The 22,550-nt window shown below is 43.6% G+C and overlaps 2 protein-coding genes across 2 annotated transcripts in view; one reads left to right on the top strand and one right to left on the bottom strand.

Annotated features, from left to right (window-relative positions):
- Positions 1–3,280: 3,280 nt before the first annotated feature.
- Positions 3,281–13,114, bottom strand: SFRP4 (secreted frizzled related protein 4; the record flags this gene model as incomplete). Its single annotated transcript, XM_084281915.1, has 6 exons — positions 3,281–4,247; positions 6,533–6,596; positions 9,534–9,732; positions 12,348–12,413; positions 12,504–12,584; positions 12,673–13,114. 6 exons carry the CDS (start codon positions 13,112–13,114, stop codon positions 4,059–4,061), a joined length of 1,041 nt encoding a protein of 346 aa, XP_084138041.1. The 3' UTR covers positions 3,281–4,058.
- Positions 13,115–14,039: 925 nt separating this feature from the next.
- The window catches only part of EPDR1 (ependymin related 1), a 34,280-nt gene continuing 25,769 nt past the window's right edge, over positions 14,040–22,550 (top strand). Inside the window, exon 1 of the mRNA XM_084307028.1 lies at positions 14,040–14,309. Coding sequence (XP_084163154.1) covers positions 14,059–14,309 — 251 coding nt within the window. The 5' untranslated portion in view covers positions 14,040–14,058. The remainder of the gene's footprint in view (positions 14,310–22,550) is intronic.

The raw sequence follows: 22,550 nt of genomic DNA on the forward strand, positions 1-22,550 counted from the left end.
GAAACAAAATACTTATTTGCAGGTTCTTGCAAGTTATTGTTTTTTACTATAAATGTAAACAATTTCTAATGTTTGCTGACCCATATTGAAGGATTTGTATTTATTTGTATGATTAATTGGAGTTGATGTGGTTTACAAGAAAACTTTGGTTGAGGAAATATTTTCAAATGTGCATTTACATTCAACCACCAGGCACAACCAAAATATGTGGGTCAATTTTGCATAATTGCAGTAAATATTTTTTCAGATTTCATTCATTTGGAATCTAGGCTACAATGGTAGAGAACATAATTTAAGAGCTGTTTGAGTATTTTGGACTGGAAAATCTTCTTTTTGTTTGTACAGGAAGTATTTCTCAGTTATATGCAGTGACTGGTCAAAAGTAACAAAATTACAACACTGAACTGAATTAAAGTGACCAGGTCATTTAGGTCCTGTTGGAGGGGAGGTTATGGGTTTTTGTTGTTCTTGGTTTTCTTTTTCTTTTTTATGTCATTCATAAAAGAGTTCTGATTTGCATTTATGGCGAGTTTCTAAAATAGTGCCAATTATTCACAATTAGAGCAAATATTTTTTCAGGTTTCATTCTTTTGGAATTGAGGTTAGAACATTCAGTAAAAATATTCAATGGCAGCTCTTACTAAACCGAGTACATGTGTGTGGGAGGTAGCAAGACACTCTCTAGAAACATCTGTTCAATGTTCCAGATGTTCCAGGCCATTTTTATTTTACATTAAAAAAAAAAAAAAAAAAAAAAAAAGCCCCTCAGTAGGAAGGCAGCTATAATAACAAGAAAAAGCATTTGACACTTCAAGTTTTGGCCTGCTAATTTTTCAGCTATAAATGGCTACAATAATTACTTCCTTCTCTCAATAGACACTGTTTGTCTACTCTGCTAAATCTGGGTTTTGTGACTCTGGTGCCAGGGTGCACTGACATGGCAGTGACTACATATGGCTACGGATGTGCACCAGGAGAGACAAGTTTTGCCACATGTGAGGGCGCAAAAGTGGTGAGCTGGCCATGTGAGGGTGGAGGAGGATGCACTTGCCTGCTTGAACAGCCCTTGCTGATCCAACATCTGCTTCGCACCTTTGTAAGGGAAGGGCAGCAGGCTGGGGGACAGAGATGGTCTGGATCTGGACTCAGCCAGCATTTGATGTCACAGTGAATTAATATGTGTAAGAGATTTTCAAACTAGAGTGAATTATATTAGTACTGAATTGGTTTGATTCATGGCTTCATAAAAAAAAAAAAAATAGAGAAAATTATTCTGGGAGAACACACTACCTTAATAATCCATTTCTCCTGTTCGCACATCTGTTCTTTATATTGTGCTATCTCCTGCTTTTTGTTGTATTGCCTTTCCATCTTCAGTATTTTTACCACATCAGAATAAAAGTCAACCTAAGTCAGCATACATAAATATGTCAAGGAATTTGGAAATACTGGGCTTGGTACATAAAAGTTTATACCAGCATAATGAAACACTTAGTGTAATGATGGTAGCTTACAACAGGAATGCTGAAAATTCTCTGTAGAAAATAATTTTTGCATTTTACTTCTTTGATATCAAAAAATGAAGAAGGTTTTATTTTAACAGTAGAAAAAAAAACCAGTATGCAAAGTTGCTATGAAATCTAGCTAGCTGTTCCAAAAGGTTCATTCAATGACCACACTGGGCTATATTCACAATAAAACTTGACAAAGTGAAATATTATGACTTTTGTATTTGTTGTTTCAACATCACATTGGTAGGACTGTCATTCAGTTTTAATGGATATCCCTTTACAGTAATTTGGTACTTAAATTGGTATCAATAGTGTTGTTGATCAAAGCTTAAGATCTCCTGCTGCACAGTATAAAAAATTATTTTAGAAACTTTCCAATCATACTGATCTTTTAGAACATGCTTACTTAAGTTATCATTTTCAAACTTGCCTAGTTTAGTCACCTGCAGTGAAATTCTGTCTCCTTTGATTTCAGTTTCAGCTTTTCCATTTCATCACACAGGATTAAGATTACACCTGTAGTCTGTAATTAGGCACCAAAGTTTGTGGTCTGTTTTTTTTTTAGACATAAACACACACAATTCTCATTGAAGTCAATGGATGCAGCATATGCTCAGCATTTCTGGCACCTGGATTGAATCTTGGATCCAATTCTGCAGATGTTCTGTAGAGATAAATTTCTGCATCTGCCCAGAATTAGCAGTACTGACCTACATAAAAATGCTGGCCTTCTCATATTTTAGCTGACAGTTCAAAACACAACCAATGACCATGTAACCTGCATTGTGTTTGTTTGTTTGTTTTCCCTGAACTACCCTGCATGCTGTTTTTCAATTTTTCTCTACCACTTCTGTCCCTCTGTTTTAAGCATTTTAACTTGCAATTTAAGTCTTTGGCCTGTGTTTAGCATATTGCCGAATGTGTTAATGCTACTACCAAAATCACTCTGGCATATTCTGTTTTAAAATTCATGTATGCAAATTTCATTGGAAATCTTGTAATAACATAGATCAACATATTGGCATGATCAGCTTTAACTCTTTGCGTTAACCTACACAGAACTCTTTTTTTTTTAATTTTCTGATGTAGACCATCTCTACATTATAAACAGCAGGTTTGCTTTATAGATATCAGAAATACCATGTCTAGACCTTAGTTTTGCTGTAGTAATTCTTGAAGGTCTTTAAGACATTCATCATGAACTTTTATGATGTCATTGAGGGAAATCTCCTTATTTGTTAACAGAAATCTGACTGCGCTAGCTGTACTGCCTCCTCCAGGTAGAGCCTGGACAGGAACAGCATAAATGACATCTTGGATAATGCCAGTGAGGCTTATATGATCTTTGCTATTTTTAAAAGGGCAGTAAATCTTAGTACATAAATAGTAGCATCTGCTTTGCCTGTGACATATTGCAGGGTGAATGTTACCTTACAATCTGCAAAACTGCAGCTAGACAGTTGTTTTATTTATGAATAGGAACAAGCCATCTTATTTATTTACCTATTTATTTATTTGTGTATTTGGTATCAGAGCAAGATTTAGAAATATGGTATCAAATGATAAAAAATGATCCAAGTGAACATGGAGCCACACAAAGCCTTATCTTTTCTTTAATACTGTACAGTAGCTGTCAGTTTTGTTTACAATAATGCTTCTCTTCCAGTTTTTGTAACAAAGCTATATTACAGCAAAAATATGTGCTATTTTAAAGAATTTTGCAGATCTGCTTCACTTTAATATGTCCTTTTTAAAAATACTGATTTTTCAATTAGATGTTTAAATATATTTGAAATTATAACAACTGAAGCCAGCCTGAAGTACTATAAAAAAAAAAATTAGTTTGCTTTCAATGCATTTTTGCTACACAAACTCAAAAACTCAAATGCTAACACTGTGAGCATATTTCTGGCACACACATAAAAAATAATAATCACTTAATGCATACCCAGATGCTTATTGGTAAGCTATGCTTTTGAATGCTCTGAACAAGGGCCATGATTCCAAACAGCAGATAGATTCAGCTCCGACAGCTGGAGTAGTTACTGCCCCAGCTCTCTGCCTTAAGTTACCATCTCTCTACTGCTCCTCAGCTGCCATGGTCCCCAACTCACCAGGCTGACCCAGACTAACCCTCCAGCTAACACACCCGACTGCCAACACTACTTTCTGAGCAGAGAAGAGGGGCACCACACAGCTCTCCCAGCCTCTGGAGGGTAACAGGGCAGGCAACCTGGACATGGGGATAAAACTTCTAGCAGCCAAGGTAAAGCCATCTAGAACTGCAAATCAGAACCCCTGTAAACCCTGTAAAGCTCAGTCAGCCTGAATATGCCTACCACTTCTTAGTGCAAACCTATGCTCTATGGCTTGCAGTGGCTTGAAAGGAAAAGCAAACCTTTAAAAATAAAGTGCAGCAAAAATGTCTATGTAGAAACTGCAGTGAGTTTTTAAGTCGATGAGTTCTGGATTAATAAAACATGCCAGTCAAGCCAGATTGTGACCCTCATCATACAAGAAAAGTCTTTCCTTTTGGAAACGTCACACTCATACTTTTTTAGCATTGGCATCTTTCTGGCCATTTCTCGGTTTAGTGCCCTTTTTGGGGCCACTGACCAGTGGGTTGATGTTCTTGGTTGCTGGTTTTGGGGGCCCGCTCCGACCACTGCGCCCTGCATTTTGGTTCTTACTGCGGGCCATTCGCAGCTTTTGTTCTTGCAGTCTCTGTTCCCACCTCTGTGGAAGGGCAGAAAAAGAGGATGAGTTAGAGAAAGACGTTGCAAATAATTGCATCTTATAATTGTCCAGCACCATTGATACCAGTCTTAACATTTCTGTGCTCTGTTCGGCATAGCCATCGATCTCAGTATGTAGTATGTATGTTGGCTGTAGTGGGAACCTGACATATTCTTGGGTAGGGGAATTTCCACAATATCAGCTGATGAAAATGACAACTGCACATCTTGGCTGCATGCTGCGTGTGAGCGTGCTTCTCGTGCCTTTCCAGAAATCCAGGGAAGTAGGCATCATGCCATCAAAAAGACAGGGTCTGCTTCCAGGGACTCATTTTGCAAAACTATTATTTGTTGTCTTATTGAAGGTGCTACTTGAGTTTTCCTAAGAAAAGTCTGCAATTGTGAATAATGTATCTGCAGCTTTACTCAGTAGCATCATGGAGAAATTTTGGAAAGCAGTTAGGTCAATGAGCCCACTAGACTACCAAACCCCAAAGTGCAGTGGCTAGAAAACAGGTTTTTGAAGAGAGGTTAAGTGGTTAGGTGGTTCAAAATATGGAGAGATCCACAACACTGTGGCAGAGATTGCAGTCTTTCACCTTTAGAAAGAGAAACACTTGTTTTAAGGAAAGCAAGGTAGATAGTAGAAGCTGGAGGGGGTCTCACCTTTCCCCTCTAATAATGAACTTTCTTGTCTGAAACAAAGATAGGGGCTTTGCCCAGTGATCAGAGGAAGAGCAATGCTCTGCAGCTTTCCTGTTTATTTTCTCTGCATTGACCTTGTTGCTACTCAGACTCTTGGCCTGGCTAGAGAAGAGATCAGCCATGCTGTGATTATGTTAACAGATGTGTAGCAGTCTTATGTGGTCCACAGACCACTGAAAACATTCACTTTAAGCTGTAACTCAAGATAAATGTTGGATGCAAGTCTTCAGAGACAAAAGATGCAAGTCTTCAGAAGGAAAGATTGCAACACCTAGCTCCGTGGTGGCTATATTCATGTAGTCAGAGTCATTATACACATCTTCATAAAACGAAAACTATCAGCCAGCATTTAGGCGTGTCCCACTCAAACATGTTTAAATGAGGATTTAATTTATGAAGCTATTAGTATCAGAAGAAAAGACACATGCTTTGAGAGATAGTTTGTTTTGCAGTCATGTGTCTATTTTGACTGTCTGCAAATGAATGTCCAACCAGGTTTCAGGATACAATTAGAAATGAAAAAACAGTGTGAGGAGCCCACTAAAACACACTGTCTGCCAGCAACAGGCCATTAAGTTTACAGCTAACGGATTTCAGGAGTCCAAGTCATGTGTCAGTATTCTCCTAAATCCCATCTGGTATCACCTGCAATTGCAATATATTTATTTTTTTAAAAATTAAATCACATTTTCTTTTTCACACATAGGTTTAACATGAGTAAAAGAGGAGAAAGGGGGAATGATAAAAGCGTCATACAGTTCCCAGCAAGAAGTTGCTACATAATCTAAAAGCTCCTACTGAAGTAAACATGTAACCCTTTTCCTCCTAACATCTATCCATGGGCCGTAATTAAAGTCTGTAAACCTACATATCTTTAAGGCTCTGAAACCTTTTCTGAAATACAGAAATAATTTTCTTTCATCTCTAAAAGTGTGAGGAATCCCTTCTTTCCATTAGAAAGAGTTTACAAGCAGGGAATGATAACAAGTGAGGGAATCCGCTGCCTCTGTCTCACAGGTTGCTGTAGTATAGACTTTTCCCTCCGTATTCCTAGAAAACAGTGAGAGGATGCTCAATACCTTCAGTGGGTCTTCAGTTGGAAATAGCTGGTGAGAAGTCTGTGTCTCAAGCCTGCAGTCTTTAATGCAGCAAAGCTCATTTATCAGGATTTTAACTACTCTTCTTAAATAGTGTGTACTATATATTCATCTGCATATCACCTGGCAGTTACTTCACTTAGCAGTGATTATAAAGTCCTAGCATAATTGTTGTAATGAGAGCTCACACAAAAGTCATCCAACATACTACTTAGGGACAGTTTGCAAATAAAATAGAAATAAAATGTTAGAGACTCTAAAATAAAAGACTAAAATTTTCTCATTTTCACTTACATTTATATGTAAGTATGCATAGAAAAATAACCTGACTTTTGGAGGTATTAAAATGTTGAAGTGAAAGTAATAATACCCAGAGGTGTTCTACATATCTAAATGTTAAGCAAGATATTCAATGACAAAAAATGCACAAAGATGTTTAACTTTTATCAAGAATATCAGCATTCTTTTCTCTGATTGTATTTACCTTAAATCTTTTGTTTAGTTGATCCTTCCATTTTTCAACTAGACATCCATCAAGAAGCATCAACCTGAAAATTAAGAAACAATAGATGTTACATATAGTTCTAGTTTTGATTTCCGAGGTGTCATTCCAGATGAATTTGCACTGGTTGAGGTTGAAACAAACCATTGGATACTGGTACTGATATAGGAAGATGGGCAGAAACATATTTCAGACTTTCAAGAAACAAACAATAAATATATAAATAAACATAAAAGCCATCACTTTCCTTCAGGTTTTATAGCCAAAACTACAGCACATAAGTAGTACTGAGAAAACATTTAGAGTCCTCTGTCTTCACCTGCAACTATTCAGTGGTGGAAAATTGTCCTGTCTTGATTGCAGTTAGCAAAAAGTGATGGGTTGGGTAACATCTTGTGAAACTGTTTAAACGTCTTTCACATAGATTTCTGCTTATGTTCACTATATATGTTTGTGTGTGTGTGTATGTGTGTGTGTGTAGAAGAGCAGTTTAAATGAATGCATTTGACTTCTGAGTTGGAAAAAAAGCTAGGTTAATATGCACCACATCATACAGCTCCTCTGACAAATGGTAACATTACATAACCACTTATAATTGTCTCCATTAATACATGTACACTAGGATGGTATTATGTATTTGCTACTCATAGCTACTTAATGAGTGTTTTAAAGTGAATTTGGAACATGTGTGAGTATTGCTATTTGTCTAGCAATGAATTCTGGCCATCTCCTGTATAAAATACTGAGTCTAGATATTATGAAATGAATGAAACCAAAGTGTAATTATGAAATAGTATATGCCTTAAAAAGCTTCTAAAGTAGTTTAGTCTAAAGCACACTTTCTAAGTCCTAAGCTTGAAACAACTATTTTGTAGAAGAGGGCTGCTGATGCAGTTTCTGTATCTTCTCTGCTGCTAATTTTTGTTTGTTTGTTTGTTTTGAGATACTGGCCCTTAATATGCCATTGTACAGCATTTTGCTGGTGGGTGAGGTTCACACAGCACAGCGGGGCCTGACTCCCCAGTGTCCATGAGCAATGCTGTCACTCACAGCAGTTCAACAGGAGTACGAAATTTTCCCACTCATAGCCACTAGTCACTGTGCACCCACTTTGCCCAAACATGAAAGGGCCACAGTGAGCACAAGCCCTGGAGAACCAAGACTGACATGATCCACATCTCCTCTTTGTTCCGAGGAGAGGTTGGAGAATTAATGTACAGGACTGAAGGCATGGACACAGCACGATGAATGAAACTGTGACACAATGTACACCTGATGGACAACCTGATGCAGCTCCTGCTCAGGTCAAGTTATCTAGTGAAATCCTATTCCCACTGATGGGAAAGGGGTGTTTCGCTATTGACTTTGGGAAGGCTGCAGCTTCCTCCCATTTTGCCTCTGACATGTTTTTAAAAAGCTACTGTAACTCAAAACCTCCCGTTTACATACCACTGAGTTCAACAGGAAACACATATAATAGCTTATGTTTCTTTTGCAAATCCATATAAAATTAAAAACCTCAGTGACCTTTAAAAAACATCACAAAATATTTAGAGATCGCTGTGTTTTCTCCATAGTAGGGGAGAAGCTGATTGGGATCTTTCACTTCTGAAATCTCTTCCCCCTAAGAACCTCCTGAGGGTCTGCTCTGGCAAAGCTCTGCATCTCAGAGCTCCTCAATAGGTATCTTGGTCATACCTTTTCTGCCTGACCCAGGGTATCTCTCTCTAATGTGGCCAACACAAGTAGAGGGCTCTAAACAAATCTCTGTGAAATACTTCCAGATCTGGAGGGCCAAGCTGTTATATGATAATACAAATACTCATAATAATATAATGTTTACAAGCCCATTAGCTCACACACAAAATATATATATATATATATATAAAAAAGTTATGGTAATAAGGTATGATATGACAGCTGTTAGAAATGCCTGTAAAAGACTTCTAAAATATCATGACTGAAAATATGGTTATGGCCCATCAAGCTCTGCAAGCAAAAGTTTTATGATCCTTAGAGCTGCACGTATTCCATTATCAGTCATATGCAAAAATAGCTTGAACATTTTACAAAAAAACTTACCTCCAACCCACAGCATGGAAACCAAAGTACCTATCACACCACAACCTGTCCTGTTGGGATCTGTTGCTACTGGTACCCTTGGGGTGCTAACAGGGATGGGATGTTGCCTTCTGCCTCGAGAACCCAGAAAGAAAAGCATCCTGCAGTGCATCACTCCTTCTGCTCCAGACCAGCATGCTGGATTTCCTTCCGTGCCTGAGGCTAGGCTGACTGCCAGAGGCAAGGTCTGGTAAAGTTAGTTTTGTTTTGTCTTTTAATCTTACAGCAGAACTGGCAAGCTGCACTGAGAGTATTTACTTTTCATCTGCCATCCGGGCAGGAGAGCTCCAGTGGCTGCATCTTTGGCCAGTCCCAGCGCAGTTGTGGGATCAGAAACATCTCGCTGATGGCATCGGTCCGAAGTATGGATAGGACAGCAGAGAAGGCCTGGCCCTGACTGCAGCTGCTCTGCCGGCTCCCTCAGCTCCTGTGTCCCCCTCCCCTCCCCCCCCGGAGCTAGTAAGGCAGAACTCTGCTTTCCCTTGAGCCACCGCACAGTCCTACCAGCACGGACCACCATCAGGCTCATAGAGTATGAAGCCTCTCACGCCAGTGGCCAGTGGTCCTAAAACACCCTGCCAAAAAGCTGGAGGTGCTTTAAGCAGCATGCCACCAGCACCAAATGATACCAGGGGTTGCACTCCGTCTGTGAGCCAGGTTTTGTAACACCACGCTGTGGGCTAGAACTGAAATTAACCACATGGAAAAAGTTAATCGCAAAGGTAATTGAAACATGTAGGTGTAATATTGACTATAGGCTTGCCAACCAGGCTCGTGACCAGAAAGGGAGCTGTGCTGTCCCTCCTTCCCTCCCACCACAGCCAGCAATAACACCTTTCTGAACTGCACAGCGAGTGCTCACCTTGAGCGCCACTCGTAGCACATGATGAGGACATCCTGCTTCGGCTGCAGAGGTGGGCACTGGCAGGAGGAATTGGTAGTAAGAGGCACTTGGGACAGAGGAATCGGCATTGAAGACTTCAGAATGTCTTTTACTTCAACCACAGTTGTTATCTCATTGCAGTTCCCCTTTTCCACACTTTTTACTTTAGCATGGATGACTGCAATTAGAAAAAAAGTGGCGTAAGAACAACAAACAGTCTCAGAAACTTAAACACAACCTAAAATTAAATAAAACATGTTAAATTGAAAGCTGTTGTTTTGGCTGTGAAACCAGAACTACTTCTCCATGTGTGGGCACGTACAGTGGCTTAGAATAACAGAGGCCTGATCCCAATTTGGTTTTCAGCAGGACTGTTGACAACTGTGAAATTAAACATGTGCTTAAATCCCTGCCAGATCAGGCCAAGCAATCTAGCCGGGAATCACACGCACAAACAGCTCCTTTGACTCAGCCATGAACAACCCCTCGCATAAATCAGAGCTGTTCTATAGCCACGTGTTGCTACTGCCAATTAAGCGATGAATAATTTACCTCACAGACTGTTAACTTGAATCCAGCCTTTGCAATAGCAAAGTCATTTCAGTGCAGGTTGCATCCAGGAACTCAAGTCTTCTCTTGAGTGTAAGAAAGAAAGGAGGGTTTGAAACACGTACTAAAAAACGATGAGGCTTGGCATTTCTGTGATGCACCCAGTTAACACCTTTTTCAAATTCTTTTACATTCAGATATGTATCAGTAGTAAGATTCTCACATAAAATAAACTCTGAAGAGGGTTCTTCTCATTCTGAACACATAAGCATTCACGTTTTTATCATTTATTGAAGAATCTGCATAGCCACAAGAAGAAGAAACTCTGCAGATTGCTCTGAGGATGACACCTGACCGACTGTGTGACTCCCTCAGCACCCTGGGGGTATCGGCCACTGTCCTGAGGTGAGCACCAAGTCACAGAAATGAAACAAAAATTTTACATGAGGGACTTTGTCTCTGGGAAAAGTCAAAATAAGAAGGGTCCTATTATCAGTCACAAAATTCTTCTGTGAAAGAAGAAAGAGAATTTCAGTTTTAGAGACTCACCATCCATTTTCAAGTCTGGTTAAAGCCAAGTAGTATTTCAGCTCCTGCATAACAGGCGCGTTCGGTTTTATTTTTTAAAATGTTTACCCATAGTATTTACAAGAAATTTAGGTGGAATTTTCTTTTCAGCAGTGAATGCCAGTATTGGCCTTGCACTGTTAGCATAAAAGATATTTGATGCAGGGAGTGATTTATGAAAACATTTTGAAATTACACCTAAGGGTATAGCTATGGGCCAGTAATCAGCTCTGATGCTCTCAGTTTTGACAACTAAAAAAAGTTCTGACCAGATAGAAATACAATTTGTCTATATATACTACTTTAAAGGATTTCAGGAATTTTTTTTTTTTTTTTTTATTTGCAGCTTGTTCTCCCTTGTCTTGTTTCTCAATCCCTTTTCAGTGTGAACATTTAATTATTTTAGTGGAGGCTGAATAAAAATCTACCAGTCAAAACCAAAATCTTGATTTTGCAAATTCAACAGAATGAAATCCTTCAATCTTTCTAAATTTTGAATCCCAACCCATAGTTTTTATTCAAGCAACACTCCACAGAAGTCACCGGAATCAGAATTTGTGTGGCTAACACCTGTATTTCATTTCTGAACAGTCATTTTATAGCACTTTTTACTCATGTATTTCAGACAGGTGGGGAAGTTAATTGTCCCACCTGAACACATCCCTACGGCATACTGAGAAGGACTAAGGCATTACATAAAAAGAATATATCTCATAAATGTACCAAAATGCCATGACAAGAAAGTATATAAACTCCTTTCTAAGTTAAATGCTCAGTTTGCTTAGTCCCACCAAACTGATTTGGATTTTTTTTTCCAGGTACTAACAAAGAAGCAAATAACTAAAAACTTACTTTCATTTGATATCAGACAAACAGGAATTGACTGGGTATAATATTCCTATTGCAAAAAAATATAGTACTTCCCTTGAAGAAACAGCTTCTCTCTGAGAAAAAGCCCATACAGTGCAAAAGACCATTGTATTGCATGTTAAATTAATGGTTAATAAGGATTTTTCTATTGACATTGCAGATATTTAATCTGGCGTTTATCAGATGTTAGCTACCATTCTTCCAGACTCTTACCATCAGAAAACCTGGCAGTGGGGATGGGAGGGTAGGGAGGACAGGATGAATACTTACTTGTATCGCCAATATATCTTGCAACATAAAAAGTTTTCTGTCATGCAACATAAAAACTATGGGCCAACTCCTTGCCAGACCGGTGCCAATTGTCACTGCATTCAATTAATCTGTGACAGTTCCCAACCAGCTGAAGCTCTGGTGGTGAGCGAAAGGATACACAGATTTGTAAATCACAAAGTTTTACCCTTTTTTGGTCTCATGCACACTTACGAGCTTTATTTAGGTGAAAAACCTCTGTTTACCCCACCTGCCGGACAAAAGCAGGAGCTGGCCAACAGCACATCGCCAGGTTTACATTAGCTGTTGCTGCGTTCGCTAGTGACCATTACAGTAGCAAGAACAGTTTCTGCAGGGCGACCTGTCAATCCCAGTGCACACTACTGACACTTCCCTTGGAAAAATGCTACGTGCTTGGGTTTGGAAGGGGAAGCCCAGGCACCCTTAGGTTTTCGGATGGGACCTGGCAGAGGGGGCAAGCATGTGGCGGGGCACAGAGGAGGCGAAAGAAAGTGGGGAAAACCCTCCCAGACTTACTGTAGCTGTAGTTCTTGGCCAGGTAGGTCGCCAGCGTGGGCTTTGTCTTTTTGCACCTGCATCGCTCTTCGGAGGAAGAGAAGGGGAAGCGGTTAAGGGGTGCAGGAGTAGGTCTGGCAGAGGGGAGGGGGACATGGGGAGGACCCCTACGCTCACCCTGGCCTCGGCTCCTGCACTCGGTCTGCGGGGGTCCGTCGGGCACCAGCACACCCTGCGTGAAGTCCGTCCACTTCCCATCTGCAAACAGAGGGCAGCGGAGCCGTGGCTCAGGGGAATGCTCGGGGGGGATGCTCGGGGGACACCGGCGGGGCAGGGGGTGGCTCACCCTCGGGCAGGTCGGTGACGATGGCCTCGGGGGAGATGCAGACGCCTCGGTCGTAGACGGGGAGGTCGTCGCAGGCCAGGCTGTCGGGCCAGCTGTGGTTGTAGCGGCGCATGATGGGCTCGCAGCCGTCGCGGGCGCGCTGGCAGACAGAGCGGCAGGGCTTGATGGGGTCGTAGAGGAACTCCAGCGTGCAAATGGGGGCGTACATGGCGCAGAGGAAGAAGGAAAGGACCGGGCTGCAGCCGGTGCCCACCAGCTCCTCGTACTGCTCGATGGCCAGGACGGCGTTCTCCTGGGTGCTGTGGTGGAGGTGGTTGGGCATGCGGGTGATGTTCCAGGGCATGGGGCGGCACATGGGGATGCGCACCGCCTCGCACGGCGCACCCTGCGCCCGTGGGCTCACCCGCAGCCACAGGGACACCGCCACCAAGGCGCGCAGCATCCTCCCCCGCCTCCTCCTCTTCCTCTTCTTCCTCCTCCTCCTCGGCCGCCGCCTCCCCGCGGGTCGCGGCGGCCGACGGGCGCGGAGCGGCGCTGCCTGCCGGCACCCGGCTGCGCTCGGCCATGGAAATCGCGGCACGGGCTTTATACCGGTGGCACGCGTGACGTGGGGCCCGGGGGAGGCCCGGAGGGGACCCGGGGGGGGACCCGTGTGCGTGTGCGGGCACCGTGACATCAGCGCCACCCGCCCGGAGCCCCCCGGCGGCAGCACCGCGCTCCTCGGGGGCTCCTCGGGGGGGGGGGGGGGGGGGGGGGGGGGGCAAAGCAAAGCAAAAGCATAAAAGCATCCTCTTTTTTCTCTCTTTTTTTTTTTTTTTTTTGGGGGGGGGGGGCGTGGACCTGACCCCGTCTCCCGGGGGGGCTGGTCCTGCCTTCCTCCGAAAGACACGGCGCAGAAACTTTTATAGATATACATTTATTTATTTATTTATTTATTCTTTAGAGAGACGCGGCGCTAGCTGCCGTCTAGGGGGTTGTGCGGGTAGCCCCGGGGGTCTGGGCATGCGGGGGGGAAGTGTTCACTTTTTGCTCTCTTTACTCGGGATGGGGGCCAGCCCCCCCCCCCCCTTTTCCCCCATCTTCCCTCCGTGTCGTCGAGAAGTGACTTGCCCCCTGCCCCCCCCCCCCCCCCCCCGTCTCCCCGTGGTGCCGGAGCCGCGTTGTGAGGGGGGCTTGGGGACACCGGGGGGGGGGGGGCGGGATGCTGACGCTTGGTCTCCCCCGACGGCAGGTGCCACCTCGGCCGCCAGCAGGCGACGTTGAGGAAGCGGGGGGGGAATAATTTTGGGAAGGGGGGGGCAGGCTGCGGCCTTGCGGGTTTGGAGGCGGGCCGCCCCCGCCACTCCTCCCGGCTCCCCCCCCCGCCGTTCCCGGTGCGGCGGAGCCATGGCGCTGCCCGTGCCCGTGCCGGTGCCAGTGCCAGTGCCGGTGCCGGTGCTGATGCTGGTGCTGGGGGGGCTCCTGGCGGGCGGCGGGGCCGGGGCCGAGCCGTGCCAGGCCCCGGGGCAGTGGGAAGGCCGCGCCGTGTTCTACCGGCACGGCACGGGCCGCATCACTAGGGCGGCCGTCTCCTACGACGGCCCCAACCAGCGCCTCCGCATCCTGGAGGAGAGGAAGGCGCTCATCCCCTGCAAGAAGTAGGTGGTCAGAGGGGTGGGGGCGGGCGGCCCCTGGGCGGGGGGAAGGGGGATCCTGCACCCCCCGGGGCTCGGGGCGAGGCGGGAATGCCGGGGGGGCGGCCCCGGGGGGCGGCTTGGCCGCGGCGGGACGGGGGAGCCAGAGACCTGCCCCCTGCGCCGGGCAGGAGGGGGCCCGGCACCCGCACGGTGGTGTCTGGGGAGGGACCGGCTGGCAGCAGGCCTGCAGCCTGCCTGCTGCACAGATACTGCTCTCCACAGCTGCTTTCTTCCCCTCCTCCTCCTCTCCTTCTCCTCCTCCTTCTCTTTCTTCTCCTTCTCCTTCTCCTTCTCCTTCTCCTTCTCCTTCTCCTCCTCCTCCTCCTTCTCCTCCTCCTCCTCCTTCTCCTCCTCCTTCTCCTTCTCCTTCTCCTTCTCCTTCTCCTTCTCCTTCTCCTTCTCCTTCTCCTTCTCCTTCTCCTTCTCCTTCTCCTTCTCCTTCTCCTTCTCCTTCTCCTTCTCCTTCTCCTTCTCCTTCTCCTCCTTCCCCTTTCCCTTCATCTTCCCCTTCCCTTTATTATTATTATTATATTAAATGGAGCAGAAAAAATAAAATATATCCCCCAAATGCACAGTAAAATGTGGAAAGATTACCCTCAGATCCATGATGTTGAGGGGTGGGTGGGTGTTCTAGCTTAGTAATTTGCTGACAAGTTTGAGTCACGTTTTTCTCCAGTCATTCCCGGTGCCTACAAATGCTAAGTCACCACAGCGAGGGCGAGGGCACCTCCATTATCTGTGGCACAGGGGCTTGCCCACATTGTTCAGGGGCTCACCCATGTTACACAGGGGCTTGCCCATTTTGCACAGGGGCTTGCCCATTTTGCACAGGGGCTCAATCACACTGCACAAGCTGCCCAGCCCCAGAAGACCTCACTGTTCTTAACTAGAGTTGATTGTGTCTGCCAACACAACAGAATCACTCCTTCATCCTGCATTTCTTGATTTGATGGAAAATAAGTGCAGGAAAACGCCAGCTGAAGAAGGGCCTGTGTCTCCCCAGCCTGACAAGCCCAGGCCCTGACAGCAAGATGCGATCCGGCCGGTGAGGCCTCCCAAGGTGCTGAGTGTCGGTCACACGCAGACACCGCGTCGAGACATCTCTGCTGTGAGGCAGCCACTCCACCTCTCCCACCTAAAAATTGCTCAAATAATAGTGCATCACAACTGGGGATGAGTAAGCCAAGGTGAAGGCCAATCTAGAAATGCTGTGTCATCCAGCCCAAAAGTTCTCTGCTGTTGAGAGATCAATATTCCTTTTTGCTCCTGGCTTTGTTCCTGCCAATAATCAACTCTTTGCTAACATCATATAGTCAGTGTTTTAATCTTTCTGAAGCATGTACTCCCCCTGGGTGTTTTCTCTGACAGTCTCAAAACAGGCTCTAGAAATAGTTTTATATGAATCTTGTGGTAAAGGTTCACTTTCCCTCAGTGTGATTTTTTGCTTTTCTTTATTACTATTTTAAATAGGAGCCATATGAAGAATGTTAAAGGTAACCTACAGTGGTTTGTTGGTGGTCTGCTAACATACAAAATACAGTCTGATGTTGCCCATGCTCATAGTCGCTTTCTTTGAGAAGTCCCAGGTCAACCTTCACATTTGACAAGGGTAAAACTGCTCTACAAAGCCTGATGCAAGTCTTTTCTAGCTCCTAAGCTGTACTGAGCTCATTTCTTTAAGCATATGTTTGCTTTATTTGAAGACTTTATTTTAAGATTGAACAATTATTATACATTTTCCACTCAGGGCCAGATTTTGGCCTTTGCCAAGATCTGCTCTTTTTTGGGTTTTTGGTAAATATTTTCTCTGGACTCAGTTCTGTCTGGGCTGATAGTGCTAGAGAGAGGCACAGTGCAGGCAGGTGCACTGGACGCGTCCCGCTGTTGGTCTTGCCTGCATTAATTTTTTGTTGTAGACAATTTCTGACCTCAGGCATCCCTGCTGTTCCTGGGCTGACCGTGTTTTCTGTCATCCAAGACCAGAGGGTGGTTTTGTTATGAGCGCAGCTTGTGTCTGCTAAGGGTGTGACCCAGCTTCCATTGAAGTCAACGGAAGGACTCCTATTGATTTCAGTGTGTGCTGGATCAGGTCTGGGGCTGTGATCACAACTTCATTTCACATTGGACACAGTGAGTCATAAACTGAACCCTTCAGAAGTTAAAGGCGAGGGGATTTATCCTGCCTTTTGAGAAAAAAACTCTCTCCCACTCTGCTTTGACGTTGGCAAGAAAAGGATAATTACACTGGGCAGTGACTACAAAAGCAGTAAGAAAAATAGTGCTATCTTGGTCTCGGGGAATTTCAGTCTAAATTCTCACAGACAGACACATTTGCTCCTATCAGATGTAATTTACACACAGCAATCAGTGTTGGCCAAAGACCAAATTTTTATAGAAAGCGTTTTCTGAATCTTACAAATGTGGGCCGTAATCAGATGCAGCCTCGTTGAAGCTAGTTGACTGAGGTTAATCAGGGACACAAAGATCTGCCTGTATGCAGTGGCTTGCAAGCTCCTAACCACAGGAAAACCAAAAGTTTTCAGTTTTCCTTGTAGGTATATGTTTCTAATTCATGTCATTTGCTGTGTGGCATTTCCATATCTACATCAACACAGTGTTTTGATTAAACTCCTGAAAGTAACCGTAAGGTAGGTTGCCCATCGCTGCTACATTAACATCAGTTCTTTACTCACCAGTCATCACATGGGCACCTGAGATCCTGTTGCTGTGTTGCTCTCCCCATCCGATCAGCTGCAACCTTGTCACCACCCATCTGAACAGCCATCGTCCTCATGGGAGAACACAACGATGAAAGACATCGCCAGTGGCGTGGTCTTTGTGGGTAACACTGCTAACTGCTTGTGCTTCTCCTTAGAGCGTAGAAAACTACTGACTGTGATCTTAGGCTGAGAATTTTATAGAATAACCCATTCTGGTTGGATTCATTTCTAAATTTTCTTTTTCACTTCTTTTACAGTTCCAGCCTTAGCTATATTCTGGATCTTTCTATTCACCTTACATTTTCTCCAGCGTACTGCTTCTTTCCCCTTTAGGATCAAAATCTGGGGCATAGACAAGGAGAGCAGGGACAGCCTTCTCTTTTGGTTTTTTGAAGCACCCAGCAGGAAAATAGAAAAGAAAACAAATGGAGATTTTATTGAGCAGAAATTGCCTTTTCCTGTTTGGAAGAGGTCTGTGTTAAACACAGGAGGTGTTTTTTAATCCTTTATTTTCTACTGCATGGAGTTACTTCCTCTTGTGTCCTCTGTGTGTCAATCTTTTCTTGCTCCTGTTCAATGCTCTGCTGGCCGTCGTCTCTGAACACTTCACTGGCTAGGTAGCAGTCATCAGCACAGTTTTGCTGTTGGGATGTCAGGTGTTTGTGTCATTGTAAGGTAATGTCTTCCTTTGGGTTCACATTTGAGTGTGACATCACTGCAAACTGTTCTAAGCCCTGCCACTATCAAGGTCTAAACCCCAAATCACATTGACTGCAGCATGGCCAGTTTTGTTCCAGAATGCCAGATGTCCTGCATCACCTTATTTTTTTTTTTTCTGGGGGGGGGCAAACAGAGCAAGAAACACATCCTGGCACTGCTGAAGCCACTCAAGAGGTATTAGCGCTTGGTTATGAAGGAAGGAAGGCATGAGGTGGGGAGGGAGCAAAAGACCATGCAGGTGTTGTTTGAGGGTTGGGGTGTTACATGCTGTGTTCATAGAGTTTCACTCTTAGCTTCCGTGTTATTTTTTGCAGAGTGATATTCAGAGGAGACACAGTAACACTTTGTCCTATAAGACATGGCGATGGTGGGGAAGAACGTTTTTCTATGTGATCAGCAACATCACTAGGAGGAAGAAAATTAATTTATCTCTTCTACGAGTGTCTTCTAACAGGAATTACCGTGAGACATTTGCATTTGTTATGCAGTGTGCAGCACACTGAGATGCCTGCACATTTGAGATTGCAAAGTTTGTTTTCGTAACAGCCATAACTGCAGAGTAGGAAAAAAACTACAACAAAATCCGCCAACAACAAAACCTAAACAAACCAAACAAAAATCAGCCCAAAGATATTATATCAGTGTTTGTTTAAAAACAGAGCTGCATGGTGGTAATTTCTTCAGTTTTGATTGTAGTTGCAAAAGACAGGCTCAGCCATGAACAGGATTAACTCCTTCACTCTGCAGCAAAAGCTGATAGTTTGATAGAGGAGTGACAAAGCTGTTTAGAGAAATACATCCATCATTCCTGCAGGGTGTTTGTGTAGATGTGTCAATCCTTGTCCTGGACTGAAGAGAAGCACTGTCTGGTCAGGTGCAAATATAAGAGCATTCGTCAGGAGAAGAGGTGATGAGTTTTGAGAATAAACAGCATGTGAGCACGTGTGTCTGACTTATCTCAAGCTACTTCTTAGTTGTTTTAGGATGTGTGATTGTAAAGGAAAAAACAGTGGTGTCCAACCTATTAAAATCATATAATCCATCCGTTCTGTGGTCATTATGGTGACTCAACAGGCTAAGTATTGTGCTACACTGAGCAACTGCAAATTTGTTTCCCAGACTTGGTTTTGGGAGTGGTTTCTGCAGCTTAACGTTTAGGGGAATGATCTATGGTCATGGGTAAAATTTTCAAAATTGGCCAAATGACTTGGGAACCCAAACCCCATTTTTTAAGATTATGTAGACTGTGCAGACTTCTCAGACCCTTAATTTGCAGTGAAATGTAGAACTGAGTTTTCAGCAGTTTCTCTATATCTAATTCTTGGGATCTAAAATGCTTCATAAGCTGATGTGGATGTAACACGCACATACTTACATGTGCGTTCACTTTTGAGAATGAGAACTAAGGGAAGGTACTCCAACCTCTGCAGTTTACTTTTCTCCCATGGGTGACAAATTCTTTCAGGTGCTGCTAACAGGTCTGAGTTTGGAGAAGCCAGCACCAGAGAGCTGCTGTGATGCATGGGGCTGGTGGCTGGATGCCGGGCAGCAGTCTCAAGCATACAGCAGTTGCTAGTGAGAGCTGTCTGCCTTTGGGGCACAGAGGGTTGGCTGTTCAAGCACTAACCTTTGCCTTCCTAGCGTGAGTCGATTTCCGAATTGGTTTACTGAGTCCCTAAGTGATGCTTCCTGACAAGGCAGCCAGTTCTCTGGAGAAGACCAATTCTCAAAGAGGGGCCATGGTCTGGAGGGGGAATGAACAGAGAAGCATCTCGCCTGGACTTTTCTTTCTGCTTGCTTCTGTATATGAGAAGCAAGAGACATTTTCTTTTTGAAGTACTCAGTCTTAGTGGAGGTTGGCCAGGCTATACAGCTCAGGGAGGCAGTGAAGCTCCTTGCCTTCATTGTTACAGTTGGGCTGGGTGGAAAGAGATGAAAACACCGTTCAGAGGAGGGTGAATGTCTTCAGGCGTTGAGCAGCTGTGCTAAAAAGCAAGTGGACTGTATCAAAGGAAGCTGGGAGCTGCTGGCTTAGCAATGGTTTTGCTGTCTTCTATTTTATGCTTTTGATAACTTCCTTGGCCTGTAACATCTTTGTCAGAGTTGTGTAAAAAGAAAAGGAAAACCAAGGATAACTGAGTAAGAATAAAGCAGTTTCGCTGCATGAGATGCCACACTTGGTGTGGCATAGTGCTCTCAAAACCCTTCTTTCTTCTCTGTATTCTGGAGCAGTTATGTGCTGTACCAAAACACACCACCAGCCCGTGCTGCAAAAATATAAACTGTCTCTTAAATTTGAAAGAGCAGGATCCAAAACCCTTTAAAGCTGGAAAGAAAATGTAGATAGCCAATGTCCAGTGATCTCAAACTGACAGGGTGCTGGTCAGTGTGTTTAGAAACTGCTGTCAAAAAATTCAGTGGGGTCTTCAACACCCATCAGTTATAAATGCTGTTGACCAGATGTTCTTAAAAGAACAGAGTTCCTTATGATGAGGTTTTGTTTTTCTAAAAAACATTGTTAAACGATAGCCACTGGCATGATGCTGCTGTTGATAGTAGTGGATATTGGCCTCTGCCTTTTATCCATCTAAACCCTTTAAAGTTATGGGAATGCTTCATCCCTCTTATCACATCATCCTTGTCTATTTGAACTCTGGGATAAAGTGTGTTTGCACTGTCCAGGACATTGAAATTTATGGCTTGTTTTGTAACATTGGATGTAACAGAAAAAACTTAAAAACTTAAAGCTACACTAGGGTAGCACTGAAGATGGTGTACACCTACATTTCTGGAACTCAAATCAGGGGACCAGAGTTTTCATAAGATAAATCACTGTCATTTTTATTTTATTGTATTGCTTTTTTTTTTTTTTCTTTTTTTTGGAAGACAGAATGCAAATGAATTTATAGAGAGAGAGATTCAAGTTCACAATTTGTTCTGTGCTCACAGACAGCATGCAAACAGTTGATGGAGTTGACTGCACAGCTAAATAAACATGATGAAAGGAATCTTTATATTCATGATCTTAATTTGGGCTCTATTCATCTTGAGGCCTGATGTAATTCAGATGGCATGACTGGCAACATCACACCTATTCTCCCAGGACCAAATACCATTTGTCTGAAAAAGCATCTTTAAAGGATACACCCATAGCCTTCTCATATACAGAAGATCTTTCACTGTTGTGAGCTGAGAAAGAATTGACTGTACATTGATTTTAGAGAAATCAGAGGGGAAAATGTCACAGCATGTGACATGATGGGGATTTAGAGCACAACTTATTCCTAGTGATGTGTATCCATTGGTTTCTTTTGTGGCCACTGCTAGGCTGAGGGGTAGGTGCGGTGCATGCCTGGGCTCCCACATTGCAGGGTGAGGGAGTTTGCTCCGGTATAAAGTGGCTGGGGCATGGTCCTGGGATCAGAACTTAGGAGCTACTGCTGCCTATGTGAATCTGGAGAGAGCCATAGGACCTGAGGACACACTGATTTTTTCAGTCCCATGATTTGTCTTTCATATGCAGAGGACCTGTATTTTCCTTGACATACCAGAAAGAGAAGGGTTTTATATGTTTGGTTAACAGGAAAAAGATCTTTTCATGAATTTTTGCTTACTTTTGTAACTCAGGGTTGCAAACTTAGTGAAGTCAATGAGAATTTTGCCTTTGGCACAAGGATCTCATCCCAGGACTTTGTGTTAGATCCACATCTGTAACGTATGTGGGAGGTATATACAAGAAATACATTTCTCCATTTCCAGTTCAAACTGAGCCTCAATTCCTGAGGTTGGTCCACATTGCCAAAAATGAAGCCATCATTCACTCTCCAGCCTTATAGATGACAGCAATGGTAAAACTGTGGTGGACAGCTTTCAGTACTGTGTCATCTGAGTGGAACTGGGAGATGTGGTGATAAAACGTGTGCCTCTGAATCTGGTCCACACCCTGCCTCTGCCAGCACTTCCAGGGATGAATGTTGGTAGGCAATTGCCAGTTAGGGGAGATAAAGTGATCAGGGAAGGAGGCAGAATGTTTTAATTATAAAAACAAAAGAATTCCCCCTTCTCCCCCCCCCTTTTTTTTCGTTTGTTTACCTTCCCTGCCTTTCATTTTTTAGTCCATTTGTTTACTAATGTACCTCATTTTCATGATATTATCCTATTGCTGTTGACTGGTTAGCATTGCTATTGATTTGTTCATGTGATGAGAACTTATGAGAATTTCCTCCAGCTGAAGACTGGTTTGTTTTACATATCAACAGGTTTGGCCATTTAGTAACTGTGGGGGACAGGTTTTCAGGTGGAGGAAATTTTTATAGATAAGTCAGTGAAATGATAGTCAGTTATGTTGTTAACTGCATGCAGGTCATGAGAGAGCTTTTTTTCATGCCTGTCATGCTAGGCCTGCTTTCTGTTTACCCATGACCTGTGGCCAGTGATGTTTGGGTTGTAGGTGTGTGTAGCTGCAGCAGCGGAAGTCCAACTCTTTACCTGTACACTGCTCAACTCCATAGCTTTCTTCAGAGGACCTTCAGCTTGGCCTTCCCTGTAAATTTGCAAAGAATCTCTTGCTTGCATCTTGTTGAGCTCTCACTCTCAATTTGTTGTTGTTGTTGTTGTTGTTTTTTACCTGTTGCTCTTCTTTACTAGAAGTAGAAATTATTTCCTTCTTCAGAGTGTTTTTCAAGTATGGTATAGTGTCTGGCACACTGGGGAAGGGTGATGTCTGTGTGGAACAGGGCCACATTGTGCAACATTTTGGCTC

This window comes from Netta rufina, assembly GCF_964035555.1.
Source record: "Netta rufina genome assembly, chromosome: 2".
In the NCBI taxonomy this organism is placed as follows: domain Eukaryota; kingdom Metazoa; phylum Chordata; class Aves; order Anseriformes; family Anatidae; genus Netta; species Netta rufina.